Raw genomic sequence first — 22,400 nt, 5'->3', positions numbered from 1 at the left:
AGTAACAGGATTCTTACATAAAATGGAATCATAAGTAAAATAATTTTATGTACAAAATACAACAAAAATGTATATTTTAGGTGTTTAAATAACTTGTAATTAAGTTTATCTACATTAGAGACTATAATATATCAAGAACTTAAGGGCATCACAATTTACATGAGGTAAAATTGTGCAGTTGCTATGTCCCCTCATGGAGCAGCATTGATAGCAGGAGAATCTACAAAATTGTGCTATAAGGTTTTTATAAAGCTACCATATCTTGCATTAAGACAAAATTTTATGCTTATACTTTTATTTTATTTTAAAGGATATATTTTTTTACGGTCTAAGGTATTATATTTTATTATTATTTCTTAATATCATTTTCATTGCAATATCTGAACTGATTTAAGCATCTGTTGATTTGAATTTAAATTATCATTGAAGAACTTTAAATAATTTACTGTCTAATGATTGGATAATAAAAGCTTTTTTTTTTTAAAATATTATTAATATCGTAATAGAATTAAATAAGAATTAAATATATGGAATTAATAGTATTAATACCGAAAAATAATATTAGGCCACTAAAAGTATAAATACATTTCCAGCAAATATTCTATAGCAGAATTTCAGTGAACCTATATAGTCATTTTGAACGGACCACTGTAGTTTTGCTACTTAGTGGACCATTAGTGGAAGCCAACAAAAGTGTCAAGCATGACTAACAACTATTAACATATCAGAAAGTTATCGGCTTGCCATTAAATGCTGATGCCACTAATCCACTAAGTCCACTAGTCGACTAAGTAACTCATGAGCAAAACTCCAATAACTAATGAGCAAAAACTCCACTAAAAAATGACTTTATAGGTTCAAAGCAAATCTGCTAAAACAATTTTGATGGGTTATTTTGCAACTGATACTAAGTTTTATTTTACTAATAATTTAGATGACGACAATGTATATAATGAGAGTGATAATGACAATGCCAGAGAAAATTTTCCTGTTTGAGGTAATAATAACTAATATGACAATGATCGTAATGAACATTATTTCACAACAGACTCAGACAAGAGATTTTGTCAGTTTGATTTCTACTAATATTTGTATAAAGGAATTTTGAAGCAAGTTAACTCTTATGTTTGCAGTGATACTATTATTCAATAATTTTCTGTTTTGATTTTTTGATTTGAAAAAAATGTAGTGATTCTATCTTTATGCAAGTAATCTCTATCTTTATGCAAGTAATGCATCATTTTGATTTTATTATTTTTTACATTTATTCTATATAGTATTATATACATATATAATACATTTTTTGTTATTTTTTATAGATGTAGATTATAGATATATTTGAGATGCACAAAAGACTATATATATATATATATATATATATATATATATATATATATATATATATTATATATATATATATATATATATATATATATATATATATATATATACATATATACATATATATATATATACATATATACATACATATATATATATATATATATATATATATATATATATATATATATATATATATATATATATATATATACATATACATATATATATATATATATATATATATATATATATATATATATATATATATATATATATATATATATATATATATAACGGGTGATGCGGAAGTTATCGGACAAAATAAAAACGTCAATAACTTATTTATAAATAAAAAAACAAACTACTATTATATTTTTTTAAAATAAAGCATTTATTTTTTAATAAAAATATATTATTTTTTATATGAAAAAACACCACCATCTGCAATTGATCTCAATTTTGCTCTGACGCCTTTCATATGCGACTGTAAAAAGTTTAAATCAAATTTTTTGTCGTTTTAGTTTAATACGATCAATCAAAACTTGCTCTGTTGAAGCTTGCCAATCTCCCTCATAAACTTTCTGTGCCAAATGTCCCCAAAAATTTTCAATTGGTCGTGCTTGAGGCACATTTGGGGGATTGGATTCTTTATCAACGTAATAGACATATTGGTCCATCCAATTTAGAGAATCTTTAGAATAATGAGAACTTGCTAAATCTGGCCAAAATAAATAGTTAAAGTCTCCATGATACTTGTGAATAAATGGAAGAAGTCGTTTTTCTAAACATTCATTAATATAGATTGATGATTTGATCGCTACAGCCTTGGAAGTGCGAAACAATGGCTCATACATACCACGGTCAGATATGGCTATCCACATTAATAATTTTTTTGGAAATTTCTCTTTTCCTATAAAACGAACACTTTCTGGGCATGTCTTTTTGTTGTTTGTGTAGTATCCAGAATTTCCAGGCATGTTGTCCCCTGCAAAACAAAAGTATTTTTCGTCATCGATGACTAGAAGCGATTTTGTGTTATAGAGTTGGTTAACTAGTTTCCTGCTTCTTTTCTTTGCCTTTATTTGTTGTTCTATAGTGTATTTTGGAGTCTTTTCACGTTTTCTATATTTAATATTCATTTTTTTTTAACTGACGACCAATTGTCGATTGATTTACACCAAATTTAATACCTATTTTTCTCTGACTGACCCCTTTTCGATTGTTGACAAGTCTCGTTAATTCGGCTAGTCCAGGATGTCGGACAACCAGGACTATATATATATATATATATATATATATATATATATATATATATATATATATATATATATATATATATATATATATATATATATATATATATATATATATATATATATATATATATATATATATATATATATATATAATTTTAATAGTAGTTATGGCATTGCTTAAAAGCTCATCAAAAGAATGATGTAAATTTTGAGATTTCTATCAAATCATATAATGTAGCGTTCAAACGTTAAAGATCCTCTCAAGCAAATTAAAGACTCAAGATTCATAAGCAAGCTAAGCAGTGGAAAAAAAAAATTTTTTAATGTGTATAATTTGTACGAATATTTTAACGTTAATATAATAATTGTTACAACAAAATTGGTTTTCTGTGTTATTATGAAATTCAAGTTGCTTCATTTACCAGCATAAAAATCAATTTTCGTTTATCACGAAAAAAATTATTCAAACTTATTTGGAGAATAAGAAATAACAAGCACATGCTTATCAAATGAATCAAAATTGTAAAGGATATTGATCTGATATTGAGCCAATATTAATGTGAAACTCTGGGAGGGTGTCCCAAAAAACAACATTTTTTAAAAATATATGCAGAGACCCCCTTAATGTGTTCTATATAATAAAAAAAACACTGGATTTAAAAATTTTTTGAATAAAAAATATTTTTAGGGGTCCCCAAGCCCCTTGAACATCAGATGGGCCCCTATAATTATCAAAAAATAATTCTTCAAAAGTATATTATGTTGGGTCTCAAACGAAGCAAAATTTTTTAAAAATTTTAAAACTAATCATTATTTTATAAAAAAACATAACTATTAAAAATTATAATCAAAAAATTTCTTAAATTCCTTATTTTTCAAATTTCAGTTAAAAAACAACATTTTCTGTTCACTAAAATCGAAAATAATAAGTTTTTAATGAAATGATGATTATTTTTGAAGTTTTTATATAATTTTGCTTCTTTTGAGACCCAACAAGATATACTTTTGAAAAACTTTTTTTTTAACAATATTTATTATTAAATGTTTAAGGGTCTTGGGGGCCCCCTAAAAATATTTGTTATTCAAAAAAATTTATATATATAAAAAATATAAATATATATGTATTTAAAACTCATTTCTTGTTATACAATATGCTTATAAATATATAAATTGATTTTAATAAAAAAGGCAGCGTATAAACATTTTTAAAATATATTTTGATATGATAATACATTAACGATACTTCGCTGACCTATTATGGTCAGCGTCATCAGGTAGTAAAAAAAATGTTACAAAATAACATAAAACCAACCGTTTAAAAAAGAAGACATTAAAAAGCGTAAATATTTAAACCAATCAGTTAATATAATAGTGACGTCAGTTAAATTTTTGTCAAAATTGGTCCCCAAGTTTTTGTTTTCACATCCCCATCATCTATATTTAGAACAGTTTGCCCAATACTTATCTCGTATCGAATTCTTGCTTTATTTATCTCCAGGGATTCTCAAACTTTTCTTATCCTGTATTCTGGAATGACTGCCAAGGTTTTTGGATTCAGCCAATCAAAAGTACCATGGCATGTTCTAGAATGTTCTGTGGCTCCTGAAATCAACCATCTTTGATTTTTTATAGGCTCTTTGGTGCTCCGCACTTCTTGAATTGATTTTCTTTTTGGTCTCACCAATATATATACTTCTGCATGAGCATTTAAGCTCGTAAACACGATTCAGTTCAGTGGTAGTTTTGTTTTGTTGTTGCATAGTATGTTATTTAAATTAGGAGGTGAAGTAAATATAACTCTGATGTTTTGTTTTCTAAATTCTCGTCGGAATTTAAGGCCAATAATAGGTATCCAAGGTAGTTTAACAAATTGCTTATCTAATTATTTAGATGTAGTATTTTTGAAACACGGTCCAAATAGTTTTTAGTTATTTTAATAAGATTACTTTTGTTATAGTCGTTTTCTAAAAATGTATGTATGAGGAAATCAATTTCTTGTGAGAGGTATTTTTGGGAGCAGATTTGTTTTGCTCTACATAGAAATCCTTTAAAGACGCCAGTATTATGCTTGGGTTGATGTTAGAGTTTGGTTTTATTTAAAAATTAGTTATTGCATCCTGATGTTAGAGTTAGAGGTATTTTGTGAAAATTCCTAATATTTTTGTGTAAATTCTCAAAATATTTTGTGAAAATTCTAAAAAATAACTGTTTTTCTAAATTAGATGAACATCGGTTTTTAGTATGTTTTTTAACTGAAATTTTGATTTTTACTGAATTTATAAAAGTACCAAAACTAAAATTTCAGTATCGGTTCAAATTGAAATTTCAGCTAAAACTGAAACCGAACTTTGGTTGATCACTAGCCCCTAATATTATTAAAAATATTTCCAAAAAACTCTTGTTAGGTCTGAAATGAAGCGAAATTATATAAAAACGTCCAAAATACTAATCAAAAAAAAATTTTTTTTTTCAATATGTTTTTTTATTAAGTAAAAATAAACAGATCCATTTTTAAGAGTATTTTTAATAATAATTTTTTTTTTTTCAATATGCTTTTCATGAAATAATTCTTATTGAAATTTTTATATAATTTCACTTCATTTGATACCCAATACGACTTTTAAAAAGCTTTTTTTTAATTTATATTAAGGACCCATTGAATGTCCTCGAACATTCAATGGGTCCTTAATATAAATTGAGGCAACCCTAAAAATTTAAGTCTAGCGTTATTTTATCATACAAAACACATTAAATGTGAGCTGCAGAGCTGCACTTTTTAAAAGTTTTTTGAATCATTCTAATGTGTGTGTGTATATATATATATATATATATATATATATATATATATATATATATATATATATATATATATATATATATATATATATATATATATATATATATATATATATATATATATATATATATGTATATATATATATACATATATATATATATATGTATATATATATATATATATATATATATATATATATATATATATATATATGTATATATATATATATATATACATATGTATGCATATATATATATATATACACATATATATATATGTATATATATATACATACATATGTATGCATATATATATATATGTATATGTATGTATGTATGTATATATACATATATATATATATATATATATATATATATATATATATATATATATATATATATATATATATATATATATATATATATATATATATATATATATATATAAATATACACACATTAGAATGATTCAAAAAACTTTTAAAAAGTGCAGCTCTGCAGCTTACATCTTAATGTGTTTTGTATGATAAAATAACGCTAGACTTAATATATATATATATATATGTATATATACATATGTATGCATATATATATGTATATGTATATATATATATATATATATATATATATATATATATATATATGTATATATATATATGTATATATATATGTATATATATGTATATATACATTTTTTTTATACATGCGCAGAGTGTTGCTACATCGACTATCTTATAGTCTACTGCTACAAGGGAGTGTTGCTACATCGAATATTTTATAGCCTGCTGCTACAAAGGAGTGTTACTACATCAACTATCTTATAACCTGACTCACTATGGAGTGCTGCTACATCGACTGAGGGTTTGGTTAGGGCAGGCAGTCTATCATTTAATAAAAATAAAAAATTATTTAAATTTTGAAACTTTTTCTGGTCTGGTTTATTAGCACTCTCTTTAAAACTACAGTTTAACTTTTTGACTTCCATGCAAGACTAAGAACAAAACCATGCAAGACTATGAATATATATATATATATATATATATATATGTTCATAGTCTTGTGGCTAAAAATTGGTACCTGACTTGGTACCAATTTTTAGCCACATTCTTCCACAAGACTTGGGTAACTCTGAGGTACCAATTCTTCCAAGAATTGGTATCTCAGAGTTACCCAAGTCTCATGGATTCAATTTTTTCTCCTAATGAAGTAGGTGATTCTAGGCTATCTTTATAAAAAAATGGTTTTGGTTTCTTGAAGAATAATTTAGATATATCATTTTTAAGCTAATACAAAAAAATTTTTATTTGGACTCAAATTCTCTATTGAAGATTTTTTAGCAATAATTTATGTGTAATTAATTGAGGTTTTAGTGACTGAAAATTAGTACCTGATCATCAAGTTGCTGAATCCAAAGCAGAAAAGAAAATGACCTAATTCAAAATGTTTGATAAATGTTTTTTATTTCAAAATGGTCAAAAATTATTTTACAATAAAATGAGGTAACATTTTTTCTAATTCCTGGAGTTTCCTGACTCTTATGGGTTCAGTTGTAAGGTGTAGAAAAAGTTTTATGAGGTTGGTTTTGATACATAAATAAAGTTTTGTAAGTGATATGTCATGTAAAAATATAGTTTTGCGACATCTGCTGTGATGTATAAATATAGTTTTGTAATGCCAGTTATATTGTTAAATATAGTTTTACAAACACCAGTTGTATAAACATAAAATCTATTTTAATTTTAGATTAAATAATTATTGAGTCTTATTTGGTAATTAAGTTTCTCAGTAATGGATAACAGTAAACAGTACTCCATTGGAATTAAGCTAGAAAGTGAATGTCATCTTGCAACATATACATTGTTGCTTGGAATCGAATCTTTTGAAGATATCCCTGAATATGAAAGAGAAATATTAATGTGGAGGACTGGGCTATCAATAATCAATATCAAATCAACAACTTGTCTTCATCATAAACATGTTTATTTAAAGCATTATGCAACTAAATTAACACGGTGCTGCAATCCATTTAATACTCATAACAAAGTTATAAAAGGTATTTATAGTAATAACAACTTTTTGTGAAAGTGTTGTGAGTTACAAAAAATAAAATTCTTGGCTAAATTCTATTTTATATATATTTAACTTTACTTTTAGCTGACTTCTGATAGTGTATTATTAAATGAGATACAACTTTAAACAATTTTATTAACATTTTAAATGGTTTTATTAACATTTTTATACAAATTAAAAGTATTCTTCCTTTTTTAGGCAGCCTTCGTGAAATCAACTTGAATGCAGCAAAGTACCTACACAGTAAAGGCAAATTTGTAGTACCAGGTGAAAAGCTTTGTCCACAATGCAGAAATAAATTAACATCAAGTGAAGAATCAGAAGAAAATGAGTTGAAGATAAAATTACCTTAAGACATAATGGAAAAAGAAATTATACTGGAATTAGTAAAATTATTGCTCAACAATACTTTGTGTGAACTTGAGGTGTCTCCTCTAAAAGTTCATTTTTTTATTTATTTAACATCTTTGCTTCCAACAAGGCTGCAAGCAACCACTATTATAGTTGGAAGTTACTGGAAGAGAAAAGATGAAAATGGTAGAGCAAGATAACAATTGACAGACAAATTAAAAGATTGCAAATTATATGAATCAGGAAAGCAAGATGAAGGAAGCAAATTCCAAAGAACTGATGTTTGAGGAAAAAAACTAGATGAATAAGAGTTTTTGGAGCACTTAGGAACAGTCACAGAAAAAGGATAAGACTTAACTGAATGACGAGTAACACAAGAATAAATTTTAGTAGATGGCACAAGAGACACTAGCTCTTTAGAGTAGTGCCCATTATAGTATTTGTAGAAAAGAGAAAGAGAAGCAACATTATGACGATGTGATAATGGTTGGAGGTTGGCTGCAAGAGCAGGTCCAACTATGTTTACAATGCGTTTTTGCACCTCGTCTAAAAGAGAAAGGTCATCATTAGAAAAACTGCCCCAGATAGGGCAACAGTATTCCATACAAGGCCGGATTTGAGATTTATAGAGATAGAGAATAGAATCCGGAGAAAGAAAGTGTCAAGCTTGATAAAAAGATGCAACCTTTGCGGATGCTAATTTTGCAAGGGATTTGATATATGGTTTCCAAGAAAGATTGGAAGTAAGAGTTAATCCTAGAAGATGAAGGGTAGATGATTCATTGAGTACATAACCGTTCATAAATATAGGAAGATCTTAATTATTGTGATAATGATTGGCTGAATAAAATTGAGTTTTATCTGAATTAAAGTTTACCAGCCACTGTGAGCCCCATGCTGTAGCAGAAGTGAGACCCTTTTCAAGCTCAAATGCTCACCCTAAGCAATCAGAGAGTGTTGACTTCTTGTCATGGCAAGAATATATGGTAGTATCATCAGTGAACAATGCCACCTTAGATGTGGGAATATCTGGAAGACTGTTAATGTAAATTAAAAAGAGTATAGGGCCGAGAATAGAACCTTGAGGAACTCCTGAAGTTACAGAATACGAAGAAGAGTGCTGTCCATCGAGCACAACTTTTATACTACAATTGGAAAGGAAGGATTCAATAATTTTAAAGATGTTACCAGATACATTGTAAGAAGAAAGCTTATGGAGAAGACCAGCATGCCAAACTTTATCAAAAGCTTTAGAAATGTCAAGAGCGATGGCCTTTACCTCTCCTTTATTAGATAACCTTTATCTAATGCACAATAAAACCTATCGGTTATTACTGTTAGCAAATTAGCTGTAGAGCAAGAAATCCATATTGATGAGCAGAAAGTACGTTATTAGATTCAAGATGAGAGATTAAGTGTTTGTTAATTAAAGATTCAAAAACCTTGCTTACGATAGGAAGAAGACTAATGGGACGGAAGTTAGACGAATCAGATCGCTCTGCAGAATTTTTGAAAATAGGGATAACAGATGCCACTTTCTAGCAGGCTGGAAAACAAGACTCTGATAAGCACTTGTTAAATAGTTATGAAAGTATAGACAACAAATCCGGAGAACACTTCTGCAAGACTATAACAGGTATGTTGTCCGGACCACACACTGTAGAAGAGTCTAAGCAGGAAATCACTTTAGATACAAAAGCTGAAGTGATACAAATGTCAAGCAATGAACCAACCTGTTTGACGACTAAATCAGACTAAATCTATTTGCCCTTATTATTGATACTATTAAAGATTCTCTAGAAGTCACGAGAGCCTAATTTTTATGATGAAATACAAGATTTCATGACCTGAGAATAGTGGGCTTTGGCGTTAGACAAAACCTTTTTACAATAGTTTCTAGCAATAATAAACAAACATCTGTTTTCTGGAGAATTATTTTGCTAATAGATATGGAAGTATTGGTTTCGATTGGAAATTGCAGCAGCACAATGTGAGAAAAAACCATGGAGAAGAGTGAGACTTGACCTGGAATTGTTAGAAGGGAATAAAACATTCCATACCAGCTTGAATCTATGAAGTTATGTAAGAAGGACATTTGTCACCAGGAAGTTGAAAGATTTCTACCCAAAGGCCATCATGAAGAAAATCATGGAAAGAGTCCCAGTCAGTAGTTGTAAGGGGAGTAGTTGTAAGTAGATGATAGGGGGATTTAGATGATGAAGGAGAATGAGCTAATAGTTTTAGAGAGATCAAACCGTGGTCAGAAGAACCTAAGGGTGGATGTAAAGAAACTGAGCACTGATTAGGATCAGAAACAAGACATAAGTTGAGCAGAGAAGGTAAATGATTCAAGTTGTCTGGAAAGCGAGTTGGAAAGTTGATTATTTGAGTTAGGGATCAAGAAAGGCAAATGTTGTGGGGTTTAACACCTGCAGAGTCACTGACACTAGAGCCAAGCCATTCAGTGTGATGAGCATTAAAGTCACCAGCAACAACAATATTGGCTGATGGATAAAGAGAGAGGGCTTGGTGAACTTTGCAAGAGATAGGTCTCAACAGAAGAAAAGTTACTTCAAAGACCACAAGTATTAATGAATAATAGGTTTAGAGAACATGGTGATGAAGATGGTCTTTTATGTTTTATAGTTTTTGGTACTTTATTCATTTTTAAATTTGTTGAAGAACTTGACTCAAAGCATAGACAGTACTTAGTACACTGTTTAATAGCCCAAGCAATTGCCTCATTACAATTAATAAACCCTAAGCCATAACAAAGGGTTCCAAAAGTGGCCTTGACAATGCACAACATGGCACTGTTAATACTTTGATATTTTTCAGCTGTTGATGGAATCAGCCTCTCTGAGAGCTACCACAGAGTTCAGGAAACATGACTACCAGCTGACCTCAGAACCATAAAACTGAGTTTTAGAGCTGTACCCTCATTAGGAGATAATAGAATGAGTTGCCTAGTCATAAAAACAGAGATACAAGCAAAACCCATGCATTGAGTCAAGAAAATCTAGGATTCAACATACTAAACTGGAAACAATGCATTATAATTACATCTGCGCCAGCCTAATAGATGAGGAAGGGGTGCGAGGCAGGTCAACAAATAGAATCAGTTTACCCCTTAAGTCTTTGCTTAGGAGACCTTCGACAAGACAGTAGCCGGATGCATTTAACATCTGCCTAAAATGAATATTTTTATCAAGACACCATCTCTAGCCTTTACTCAACCAAGAGCCCTAAGGCAGGGGGTGTTTTAAGTCAGAGTTGGCTTCTCCTAGCCTTTGCTTAAAAAAGTGTATCCTACAAGGCAGCAGGACATGAAACATGTTGTACTTGTTACATGTTACCAGTAGCAGGATAAACTTTAACAAGCCTTCACTTGGAAAAAGAAAGATAAGGCAAGTTGAAGAAGCAGTTATTAAGAAACTTGCAACAGCTCTGGATGTCACTGATTTAGTTGTACCAAACAACAATGATCAAAGTTCTAAAGAAAATTCAAACCAAAACTGGGGATCTAGACTTCCTTGTTGAATGCATGAAAGAAAAACTTAAAGTTTCTAAAAAAAGGCAGCAACTTCAAATTTTGACATTAACCACAAAATCTTGGTCTATCAGAAAAGCAGCAAAAGAGTTTTCAATTTCCAAACACAAAATTCAAATGCAAAGTTTTTACGCAACCAAAAAGGCATTATAGCATACCCTGATGTGGTTGAATGGCATCGAATCAGCAAAGATGTTATAGAACTTGTAAGGCTTTTTTACTGTGACGATGAGTTTTCAAGGCAAACGCCAGGTAAAAAAGACTGTAAGTGTTGGGGAAAAAAAGTACATGTCAAAAAAATTGATTTTGTGTGACTTAAACAAGCTCTATATGGCATTTAGGATAAAGTACCCAGACCATAAATTGGGTCCAAAAGGTACACATTCTGTTTGTGTGTGTACAATACACCAAAATGTTTAACTAATGTTGAGTGCTGTAGGCCTTGAAACATCTTACCATTGAAAAGATTATTTGCAGCAGAAAATCGAAAGAGTCCATGATTCACCAATGCAATAGTTGTCCTGGCATACAAGCTAGGACAACTATTGCATTGGTGAACCATTGCCCAAAATTATTTCCAACAGTATCTCATACAAAATGATGATCCAAAAGAGCAATATGACAGTGATGAAAATGAACAGTCAGTGGATTTTAAACAGTGGACAACGACAGATAGAACAGAACTATTAACAATAAAACTTCCATTAAATGAATTCATAGAGCTCCTATGTGAAAAACTTGATAAAATTACTTCTCATTTATTTATAGCAAAATCACAATCTAGCTATCTGAAGCATCTCAAAGAAACAATAAGTATTGATGAGGCTATTGTACTGGCAGATTTGAAAGAAAACTACACTTTTGTAGTACAAGACGAGATATAGAGTTACCATTGGAGCCAGAGTCAATATTCTCTTCATTCAGTTGTCATCTACTACAAGAAAGTGAAATTGGAAACATCTTCTTTTTTTTAATTTCAGATGGTTTGAATCATGATGTTGGATTATGCATAAAACTATTAACCATATCAAAACTTATCTTCGTCCCACAATTACAAAAATTTATTATTTTTCTGATGGCTGTGCAGGGCAGTATAAAAACTGAAAACATTTTAACAATTTATGTCACCATCCTCAAGATTTTTCTGTTCGTTGCATTTGGAATTTTTTTACAACAAGCCATGGTAAATCTCCATGCAATTGAATAGGTGGCACTGTTAAAAGGCTTGTTGCAACTGCTAGCTTGCAGAGTCAAATACTGACTTTTCAGGCAATGTTTAAATGCTGTCAGAAGTCAATCAGTGGGATTATGCTTGTGTACGTCACTGCTGAAGAAATGGAAACAAAATAAACAAAAATATGAAACTTTTAAAGTTGACTATGTTATGATGTCACAATATCTGTTTTGCAAATACGACGAACTTTACTGGCTTGGTATGGTTGCTGAAGTTAATAAAGAAAATGATGATTTTATGGTAAAGTTTATGTATCCACATTATCCAATTCGGTTGTACTACTGGCCAAAGCGGATGATAATTGGTGGGTGCCAAGAATGAATGCCATTTCTCTTGTTAAAACACTGTCAACATCTTCTGGGCAAGACGAAACTCTATTTGAACAGCTTTTATCTTGTCAGTGAACGTTTATTAATAATTTTACTTTCATTATTTAAATATCAACTTCAATTTCAGTAATATTGGATTATTCCTATTTTTATTATTTCTATTTTTGAGCTTTTTTCAATAAAGCAGGTTTTTTATTATTTTTCAAATAAATTGGCATTTTAATTTCTCATTTTTTAACACAACATTTGAGCATGCAACCTAAAATTAAAGTTAAATTATTATAATTAATAAATAATGAAATTATATTTTCAATGTGATGTATTGCAAATTATATTTCCATCTATACTTTTGAAAATATTAATTATAAATATGCAAGTTATGCTAAGCAATATAACTTTTTTATTTTCTTTCAGAGACCTAAACTTTTCTAAGACTTTTCACATTTAGAGTAAGGCAACTCCAATAATAAGTGAAATGTAAACCATGGTTACAAAATAAAAAATTTGACTGTTAATATTTAAAAATTAAAAAAATTATTCTAAAATATTAATAATTGGGTTATTTTCTCTTCATCTTTGTATTCAACACCTTTAAAAATGGTCACATACCAATTTTCAGTTATATTGTTTCTCTAGAACTTAAATTATTCACACAAAAAGTATCGCTAAAAATTCTATAATGGAGAAGGGGGGCTAAAAAAGCATTTTTTTTGTCTAAATTTCAAAATGACATATCTTTATTATGCTTTAAGAAACTAAAACCAACTTTTTTTATAAAGATAGCCTAAAATCTAACACTTCATTTGAAAACTAAATTGAATCTATAAGACTTGGGCAACTCCGGGAATTTATGAAAGGGCAACCCATGGTAACAGAACAAAAAATTTGCCTAACCATTTTAAAATCAGAAAATAACTATCAAAAATTTAATGTTCAATATTTTCTCATTTACATTTAACACACGTGTAAGATAAAAAAAAACATATCAACATCTCTATATAATATAGAGATGTTGATATGTTTTTTTTCACTTTGTATTTGTAACTTCTTTTTTTCACTTTATTTTTGTAAATTTTTTAAACATAACTACATCTCTATATTATATAGAGATGTAGTTATGTTTTTTTATTCATATAACATAGAAATTTTGTATATAGCATAGCATACTTATAGCATATTTTTAAAAATGGTCAGATACCAATTTTTAGTCACTTTCTTCCACTAGATCTTAAACCATTCATTAAAAAAAAATACTACAAAATCTATAATGGCGGATTTGGTAAAATAAGGAAAAGTTTTAGGCTGAATTTCAAAATGTCATAACTTTTAAACCGTTTGGATATGGGAGCTCAAATTTTACTATTTTTCATGTTTTATTAATACATACCACTGGTTAAAATTTAAAAAAATCCTAGGAGTGACTGAAATGGCTGTCCCACTTTTACGTGGAATTACCTTTTTAGATGACATAAAATGTAGCTTATTTGTTGAGGTCACGTAACTGTTGTTAAAAGATACTTTTTTGACCATAAAAGTCTCTTTTGACTACGATATAAGAATATATATACATATACATACATACATACATACATACATACATACATACATACATACATACATACATACATACATACATACATACATACACACACAATAAACAATTGTTTTTGAATAAATGCTTTTTTAATAACTTTTTCTTATAGAAAAATGCTACTAAATATTTTTATTTATTTGCTTTATATATTTACAGATTTATGCTCAACATTAATTCTTAAGTGAATACTTAATTTAATTTTCTTATATTCTCTATTTATCCTCTAAAAAAAAAAAGTTAAGCACAAGACTATTAGGGATGTGGCATTTTATGGTTAAATCGAAGCAAGTTCAACCACAAGATAATTATATACAAATACTGCTCAAAAGCTGCATGCTATTCTTTTAGCTGCTTTTTAATACTTCCACAATCTTACACATAGTGACTAATAGTTACACATAAAATATATATTACTAATTTTTTTCTTATATTTATTAAAAAATTTTATGAATATACTTTAACAATATATTTATTACAATATTTTACTAAAAACCTGCATAACAAAAACTTCAATTCAAAAAAACTTTACCTTCATACTTCTCTACTGATATTTTGTTTACAAATTTACCAAACTGCTTTTCCTGAGGTTGAAGAGCTGATTTCGTTTTGTTAATTACATTTTCCTTATTTACAGTGTGATCTCTTCTATATGAATAATATTCGTCGTCGTCGTCGTCATCATCATCATCATCATCATCGTCATCATAATCATCATTTGATCCATAACCTTGTATATTGTTATCATAATGAACTGTCAGAGATTTAATATCTTTAGCTATAGCAAAAAAATAAATTAACACTAGAAAATCTAAAATAACTAAATAAAAATTTTGTTGTTAATTTTCTAATGAAATAAATAATTTTAAAAAATTAATTTTAATTTAAATTGACTATAATATTCTATGATTGAAAACAAAAGAACTAAATTCTAGTCAATTAAAAGACTTAAAAAGTCTTCTGTCAACTGTACAAGATCATCAGGAAGTTAACTGATGATCCTGTTGATAAAACTGGCAGTAGAAGAAAAAACTTACTAACTTTTTACTAATTTATATATATCAGGTCTCATTTTAAAACTATATGTTTTACTATATTTTATACTTATATATATATATATATATATATATATATATATATATATATATAAATTATATATATATATATATATAAATTATATATATATATATATATATATATATATATATATATATATATAAATTATATATATATATATATATATATATATATATATAAATTATATATATATATATATATATATATATATATATATTATTATATATATATATATATATATTATATATATATATATATATAAATTATATACATATATATATATATATATAAATTATATATATATATATATATATATAAATTATATATATATATATATATATATATATATATATATAAATGTAAATTATGTTAGTGTATTTTACAAATAGAGTGCTCAATGTTCTTAAAGAACAGAGCAATAATTAATTAGTAAAAAACACTTATCTAACTTTTATCTTCGACTTGAAGTTTCACCATTGCTGGATCATCAGGAAGAGTTCCGTCAGAAAGAGCTGGAGTCTGGAGTCAGTTCCATCAGAAAGAGCTGGATCATCAGGAAGATATATATATATATATATATATATATATATATATATATATATATATATATATATATATATATATATATATATATATATATATATATATATATATATATATGTATATATATATATATATACACACACACACACACACACACACACAATGTTTAAGTGGTATTTTTATGAATAACTATGAAATTGAAATTGTTCTATAACTATTTTTCTGCTTCGTCAACGCCTAATGCTATGAGTAAAAATAAGGATAGAAATACACAAATTCTGCTCATCCTTTGCTTTCAAGTTATTAAATATGATATTAACTTTGTTCTATCATCTTCTGCTGTAACTTCAAAATACTATAGATTAACACAACTACACCGTATTCTTGTAACATGATTTATTAATCTTAGATTTCAAGCAAACTCTTTTTTCCTCCCTTAGACTTCTTTTTTTTTTGTTGTAGGTTTTTCTGTGACTGTAGGGTTGTTTAGGATCACCATATATTTAAGAATGTAAGTTGGTCATGTGACTTAAGATTTATTTTACCATTGGTTTAGCTTTAAATAACTGGGACAACTGCATTTTTTACAAAGTAAACATTGGACAACAGTGGTTGTTTCCAAGTTGCTCTTTTTTTAAAATGACCATAAAACCTTATAACATTTTTCGAATTAAAATAAATTAGTACCAGTATTTCATAAAAATATCCTCAACTTGAAATTTTCAAAACGTGGACATCTGTGGTTTTACCTGTGTGGTTTTCATATATATAGCTTAACCCAATAGCCTAATGTGAGTTTGACGTCATAAAATTGTATTTATTTTTTTATTTTTTAAAGACATTAACTTTTTTGTTATTTAAATTACTGCAATAATACTAATTACTGCAAAATGAGTTATATGTTATTTAACGTCTTGTTTATTATTACTATAAGGGAATGTTTATTTTATTTAATTTTTTTTAATATAAAATAATTAAATTTAATATTACATTTTTAAAAATATTTGATATTAACAAATTTCTTTTATTTCTCGACATTTGCATAAATGAATTGAAATATGTTGAATTTTTGAATTTTTTAAATGATTATTTCTTAAATTTCTAATTACGGCTTTGCAATTACAAATGATTTTTTATTTAAAAATATTAGAGAGTAGCAAATAAAAAAAATACATTAATTTATTTACTATATTTTTTAAAAGTTTATTATTTTATCAAAGATTTTGTTCTGAAAGCAAAGATTATTATTCCAAACATTTACTAAAATTATATCACTGTATATATTGTGTATATAATTTATTTACTTTATTTATTAAAAGTTTATTAGTTAATTATTTTATTATTAAAATTATATCGCTGTATATATCGTTTATTAAAAATTAATCTCTGCGATATAACTTGTGTTTTAAAAATTAACTTAGGTTTAGTGCAAACTTTTGATGCAGCCATTTATTTAAAATTTAATTTCAAGTAAAAAAAAAAATGTTTAGGTAGGAAAAAACTATTGTGATAAAAATGAGCTAATTTAGACAAATAAATTTTTAATATTGAATAATATTTAGTAATATTTTAAAATAAATTTAACAGTTAAGTTAAACTCAAGCATTAACTTTAATTTTAATAAACTTAAATATATATTTTAAATCAAAATTGAGTAATATATTTTTTAAATCTAAATTAAATTATATATATATTATTTTTATCAGAATAAAATTATATATTTTTATTTAATTAGTTTTAAATGAAATCATTTTTATCATCAAAAATTATACATTTTTATCATCAAAAGTTATATATTTTTATCATCAAAAATTAAATATTTTTATCACCAAAAATTATATATTTTTTATCAGAATTAAATTATGTTATTATGATCTTTGCTTCAAGCTTATTTCAACGTTTTTTAAGCAAAAAAATCATTACAATAAAATGAAAACAAAATAAAAATAAATTTTTAATTTTATTTGAGTTTTTTTCATTAGTAAATAGCGCTTATATCTAACAAATTGTCATTCAAACTTTGGTAACAAATATTTTTACATAAATGTCATTCAAGTTAACGTGACTTTTTAAAAAATTAATTACTTCTTTTATCTTACCGCTTATAGATTAATTTAAAAGTTAAAAAATGATAAAAACTTGCTTAACCATAATCGCTTACTGCTTACATAAAATCGCATAAGGCCTAACCTTGTATATATATATATATATATATATATATATATATATATATATATATATATATATATATATATATATATATATATATATATATATATATATATATATATATTAAATATTAAATATTAAATGTAATTAATTATAACAAATGTAAGTAATCAATCTTTATTGTGTCAATATACATAACACTAAAACCAATTAAAATGTAATGAGGAAGAAAAAATTATCTGAGAAGTTTGTATACATGACTGCTCCAATCTTGTTAACCTTTAAACAAAATGAAATTTTTTTTAGTAAATTTCAGTATTAATTGTCCTATTTAAATCAAAATTAAAAAATGAATTAAGTTTTTTCTTTTTTTTAATTTTAATTGCCATTAAAGTTAAATTTAGTAGCTTAAACAATGAATTTTTAATTACTTCCCAAGAAAAACAAAAAAATAGACCCCTGCATTTTTGATATATACACTTTGTATAGAATCTATTATGTACTTAAATAATCTTTTTGACTTATCAAATGTGCCATGCTTATCTAATTTTGGCATGCTAAAGGTCCTTATTCTATCCAGTAGGAAATATCATTCTCTGATACCATTGGCACACAGGAAATGAAGCTAAATATTGCAACATTGTTTCAATAGACTCAGATAAATCTGTAAATGTTGCTTTTTTAGCTTTCATTAAGTATTTTTCAACTTTAGTCAAATGTTTGTGTCTTTTAGAAGTCGTTTCTTTTTTCTTTTTTGATGTTGCTCTCATAAGTTCATTTCATTATTGATTAATTGCTGAAAAAGTAAAGATTATATGCATTTGAAGTTTTATTGTAATAAACATCAGTACTTATTAATTATTCATAAATACCACGACACTTAAAAATTTAAAATATATTAATAATTGATAATTTACAGTGTAATACTGTATATTATTAATATTGATAAATATAACAACTTATAACAACTAATAAACAACTATTAAATAAACTAACGACTAATAACAATTTATTTCTCTGCAAAGCGACCATGTTTGTGTTTCAGAGTTATAGAGTTATGAGAGGGTTGTTACCACAACCAAAGTAGCCTCCACAACTGTAGTGGTCTCCTTGATGTTGGGAAGGTGAATTAACATAAAAATAAAAAAATAATAGTATGCACACATCATTCCTTATGTTATGTATAATGTTTTCCTTTATATAAATAAAAACTCCTCCACCTCCATTATTCAGTTGCAAGTAAAAACCAGGAAAATTCAAAATAGAATTATTTCTAAGTTAATTCAAAAAAATCCAAGTTTCTGCTAGGCAAATTATATATTAAAATATTTTCCGCTTCCTCTAAAAAATGTCAAATTTTTTCAAAATTTGAAGATTCTGAAGTCTGAACTTGGCCCCAAACCTACTAAATATAAGGAATAAGGGAATGCCGATTGAGTATGTTAAATTAAAACCATTTTATATATAACTATTTTTTAAATACAGTAATAAAGTTTCAGTTTTATTGTATTTAAAAAGTTTATACTTTTTCAGGAATCAGGTGGGAGATAAGAGGTTGTTTATAAAACAGCTTGATTACTTTGTTAGACCATTAGCAAACTATTGTGGTTGTTGGTATTACCATAAGTGTAAAATTAACACAAATGATATTGTGATTTCATTCTGATACCCAGTCTTTGCTTTAATAAATTATTTTTAATAATCATGGAAACTGTCATATCAACTTATAAATTTGGATAACAATAATAGTCTGATTGGTAACAGTAATAAAACTTAATAAAAATTTTGTAATATCAGCATACAACTTTAAGACATTTTTGATTATATTTGGCAAATCATTAATGTAGACAGCAAAAAAGAATGGCCCAATAGCTGAACTCTGAGGAATACCATTAATAGCATCAACTTAATGAGAGATAATCTCACTCCTATCTATTCTCTGAATTCTATTTCTGAGTAAAGATGCAATCCATTTCAGTACTAACCCATCAATACCATAAGCAAGTTAGTTTTAGCAATAATCTGTAATAAGCAACTGCGTCGAGCTCCTTTGCAAAATCCAGTAGAACAACATAAACTAGAATATGATTTTCAATATTTAATGCTATAAAGCCTATTGTTTCCAATAGATTTGTTGTGCATGATCTATTTTTTATGAATCTGCGTTGATGTTCTGTTAGCAAATTCTTTCAGCAAATTTTTATATTAAAAGTTATTTTTTTTAAACTAACTTATTATATGTTTTGATGTATGATTAAAGTTTATAAGATAAATTCTCAACATTTATAGGTGGATTGCCAACTTTTATGAGAGACAAAGTTTATAATATTTTGTGTAAGTTGTTATCAGTTTTTCAAAATTTAAAACATTTAATACTTTTGGAACGCATTGGAATTCTGTATAGAGTTAAAAAATGCAGTAAATAAACACAAATTAATACAACTACATTATTCATTTATTTATTGCCATATAAATTATGCAAATATAATATAGGGAAGCACTCACAAAACCAAACTTAAATCTATCTATCAGCATCAGAAACACACAGCTCGCACAATTAATTTAGCAAACCAATTTTTAAACTTAACACCACTTTTTGAAGAAATTAAAATCTTGAATATTGATAAATATTTTTATAATCTTAAGCTTAATGTTTAAATGTAAAGAGTATACCACATAGTGATATATTTTCTTTACATTTAATTTAAAACCCAAAAACAAATATGATCTTCATGTTCATAAAAATATCCATAAGCCATTTTGCCAAAGTAAAAATAACCAGTATTGTATTTTTGAAATAAAATAGTTTTAACTAATTTTAATTTTTCTTTTAAATGGAGTGTTTTAATTGTTATTATTTGTAATTTATTTTGTTTATTATTACATTACTAAAAATATTGTATTTGGATTGTAATACAGATTGTAAAGGACTTCATGATAAGACCCTATGATCTTATGGAAGTCCTAATAATGTCAATGTCACCTTGTATATATCATTCTAGCAAAAAAAAGGTCACATAGAAATTAAAAGATATGCTCTATTAAATGAAACTGATAAAACTATAATATATATCAAAATATTAAAAATTATTCAATTTTATAAAATGCGAAACTTTAACTCTATTAACTCACCCAATGAAAAACTTTGTTTTGTTGTTTGAGAGATACTTTCTTCAGCATCAGAAAATTGATTCTCTATTACTTCCATATTGCTATCTTTTCTTAACAAAAATGCTGTCTTTTCTTAAAAAAACAAACATTTTTTTTCATACATTATTATTTAAAACTATTGCAGCTTTGTTATGTCCAAAGAGTATTAGAAACTTTTATGCACTGATTTGCATGCCTTTTAAAACAAAAGTAAAAAAGAAAATAGACTGAGAAAAAACAACAATAAGAAAGGGAAAAAAGTAGTTGTTTTTTTTAAATATATAAACATAATTTTAGAAAGCAATTACACAAAACACCAAAAATCAAAATAGTTTTAATATTCTTCTTTTATTAAGTTTTTGCTTGAACTAATATCTAACATGATAAAGCTATAGTTTGTGTGTGTGTTATATTAATATATATATATAATATAACACACACAGGCACACACACACACACAATACATATTATATCAATATACTATGAGTAAATTATTATTAAATAATAAGGTGCCAACTAAGTCTCAAATGTGTCAAAATTATAAACATGATAAACATGCTTAGTAAACATAAAAAAATTTTCAAACAAAATCAATACTTCAGATTCTATAAAATAAAAACTGTCGTTTTTTAAAGAAGAAATGTTTAATTTGTCAAGGTAATTTGATTTTTTTTTCAAGATGTACATATTATGTTTTATATGCAATTATTTTTAAATAGGATTATAAAAACTTTCTATAGAATGAAAATCAATTACTATAATTAAAATGTACAAAAGCTTATTATTGAAAATATTATAAGTTATTCTATATAATATATAATTTTGTATAAAATATTAGTAGTTAGCATATTTTACTATACATAGCTATATTACAAAACGTGTGTTGTTATGAAATATAGACGGCAGCCGATTATCGAAAATGTCAACTCCAAGCAAGATT

At 26.3% G+C, this 22,400-nt stretch overlaps 1 protein-coding gene across 1 annotated transcript in view; it reads right to left on the bottom strand.

Annotated features, from left to right (window-relative positions):
• Positions 1-21,659, bottom strand: part of LOC100207960 (serine/threonine-protein kinase RIO1) — a 38,326-nt gene extending 16,667 nt beyond the window's left edge. Inside the window, exons 1-2 of the mRNA XM_065799392.1 lie at positions 21,443-21,659; positions 15,054-15,299 (exon numbers count right to left, since the gene is read on the bottom strand). Coding sequence (XP_065655464.1) covers positions 15,054-15,299; positions 21,443-21,518 — 322 coding nt within the window. The 5' untranslated portion in view covers positions 21,519-21,659. The remainder of the gene's footprint in view (positions 1-15,053; positions 15,300-21,442) is intronic.
• Positions 21,660-22,400: the final 741 nt, after the last annotated feature.

Source organism: Hydra vulgaris, chromosome 06 (genome assembly GCF_038396675.1).
Source record: "Hydra vulgaris chromosome 06, alternate assembly HydraT2T_AEP".
Lineage (NCBI taxonomy): Eukaryota > Metazoa > Cnidaria > Hydrozoa > Anthoathecata > Hydridae > Hydra > Hydra vulgaris.
Note: the sequence above shows the minus strand (reverse complement) of the source record. Positions and strands in the feature narration are given on the sequence as shown.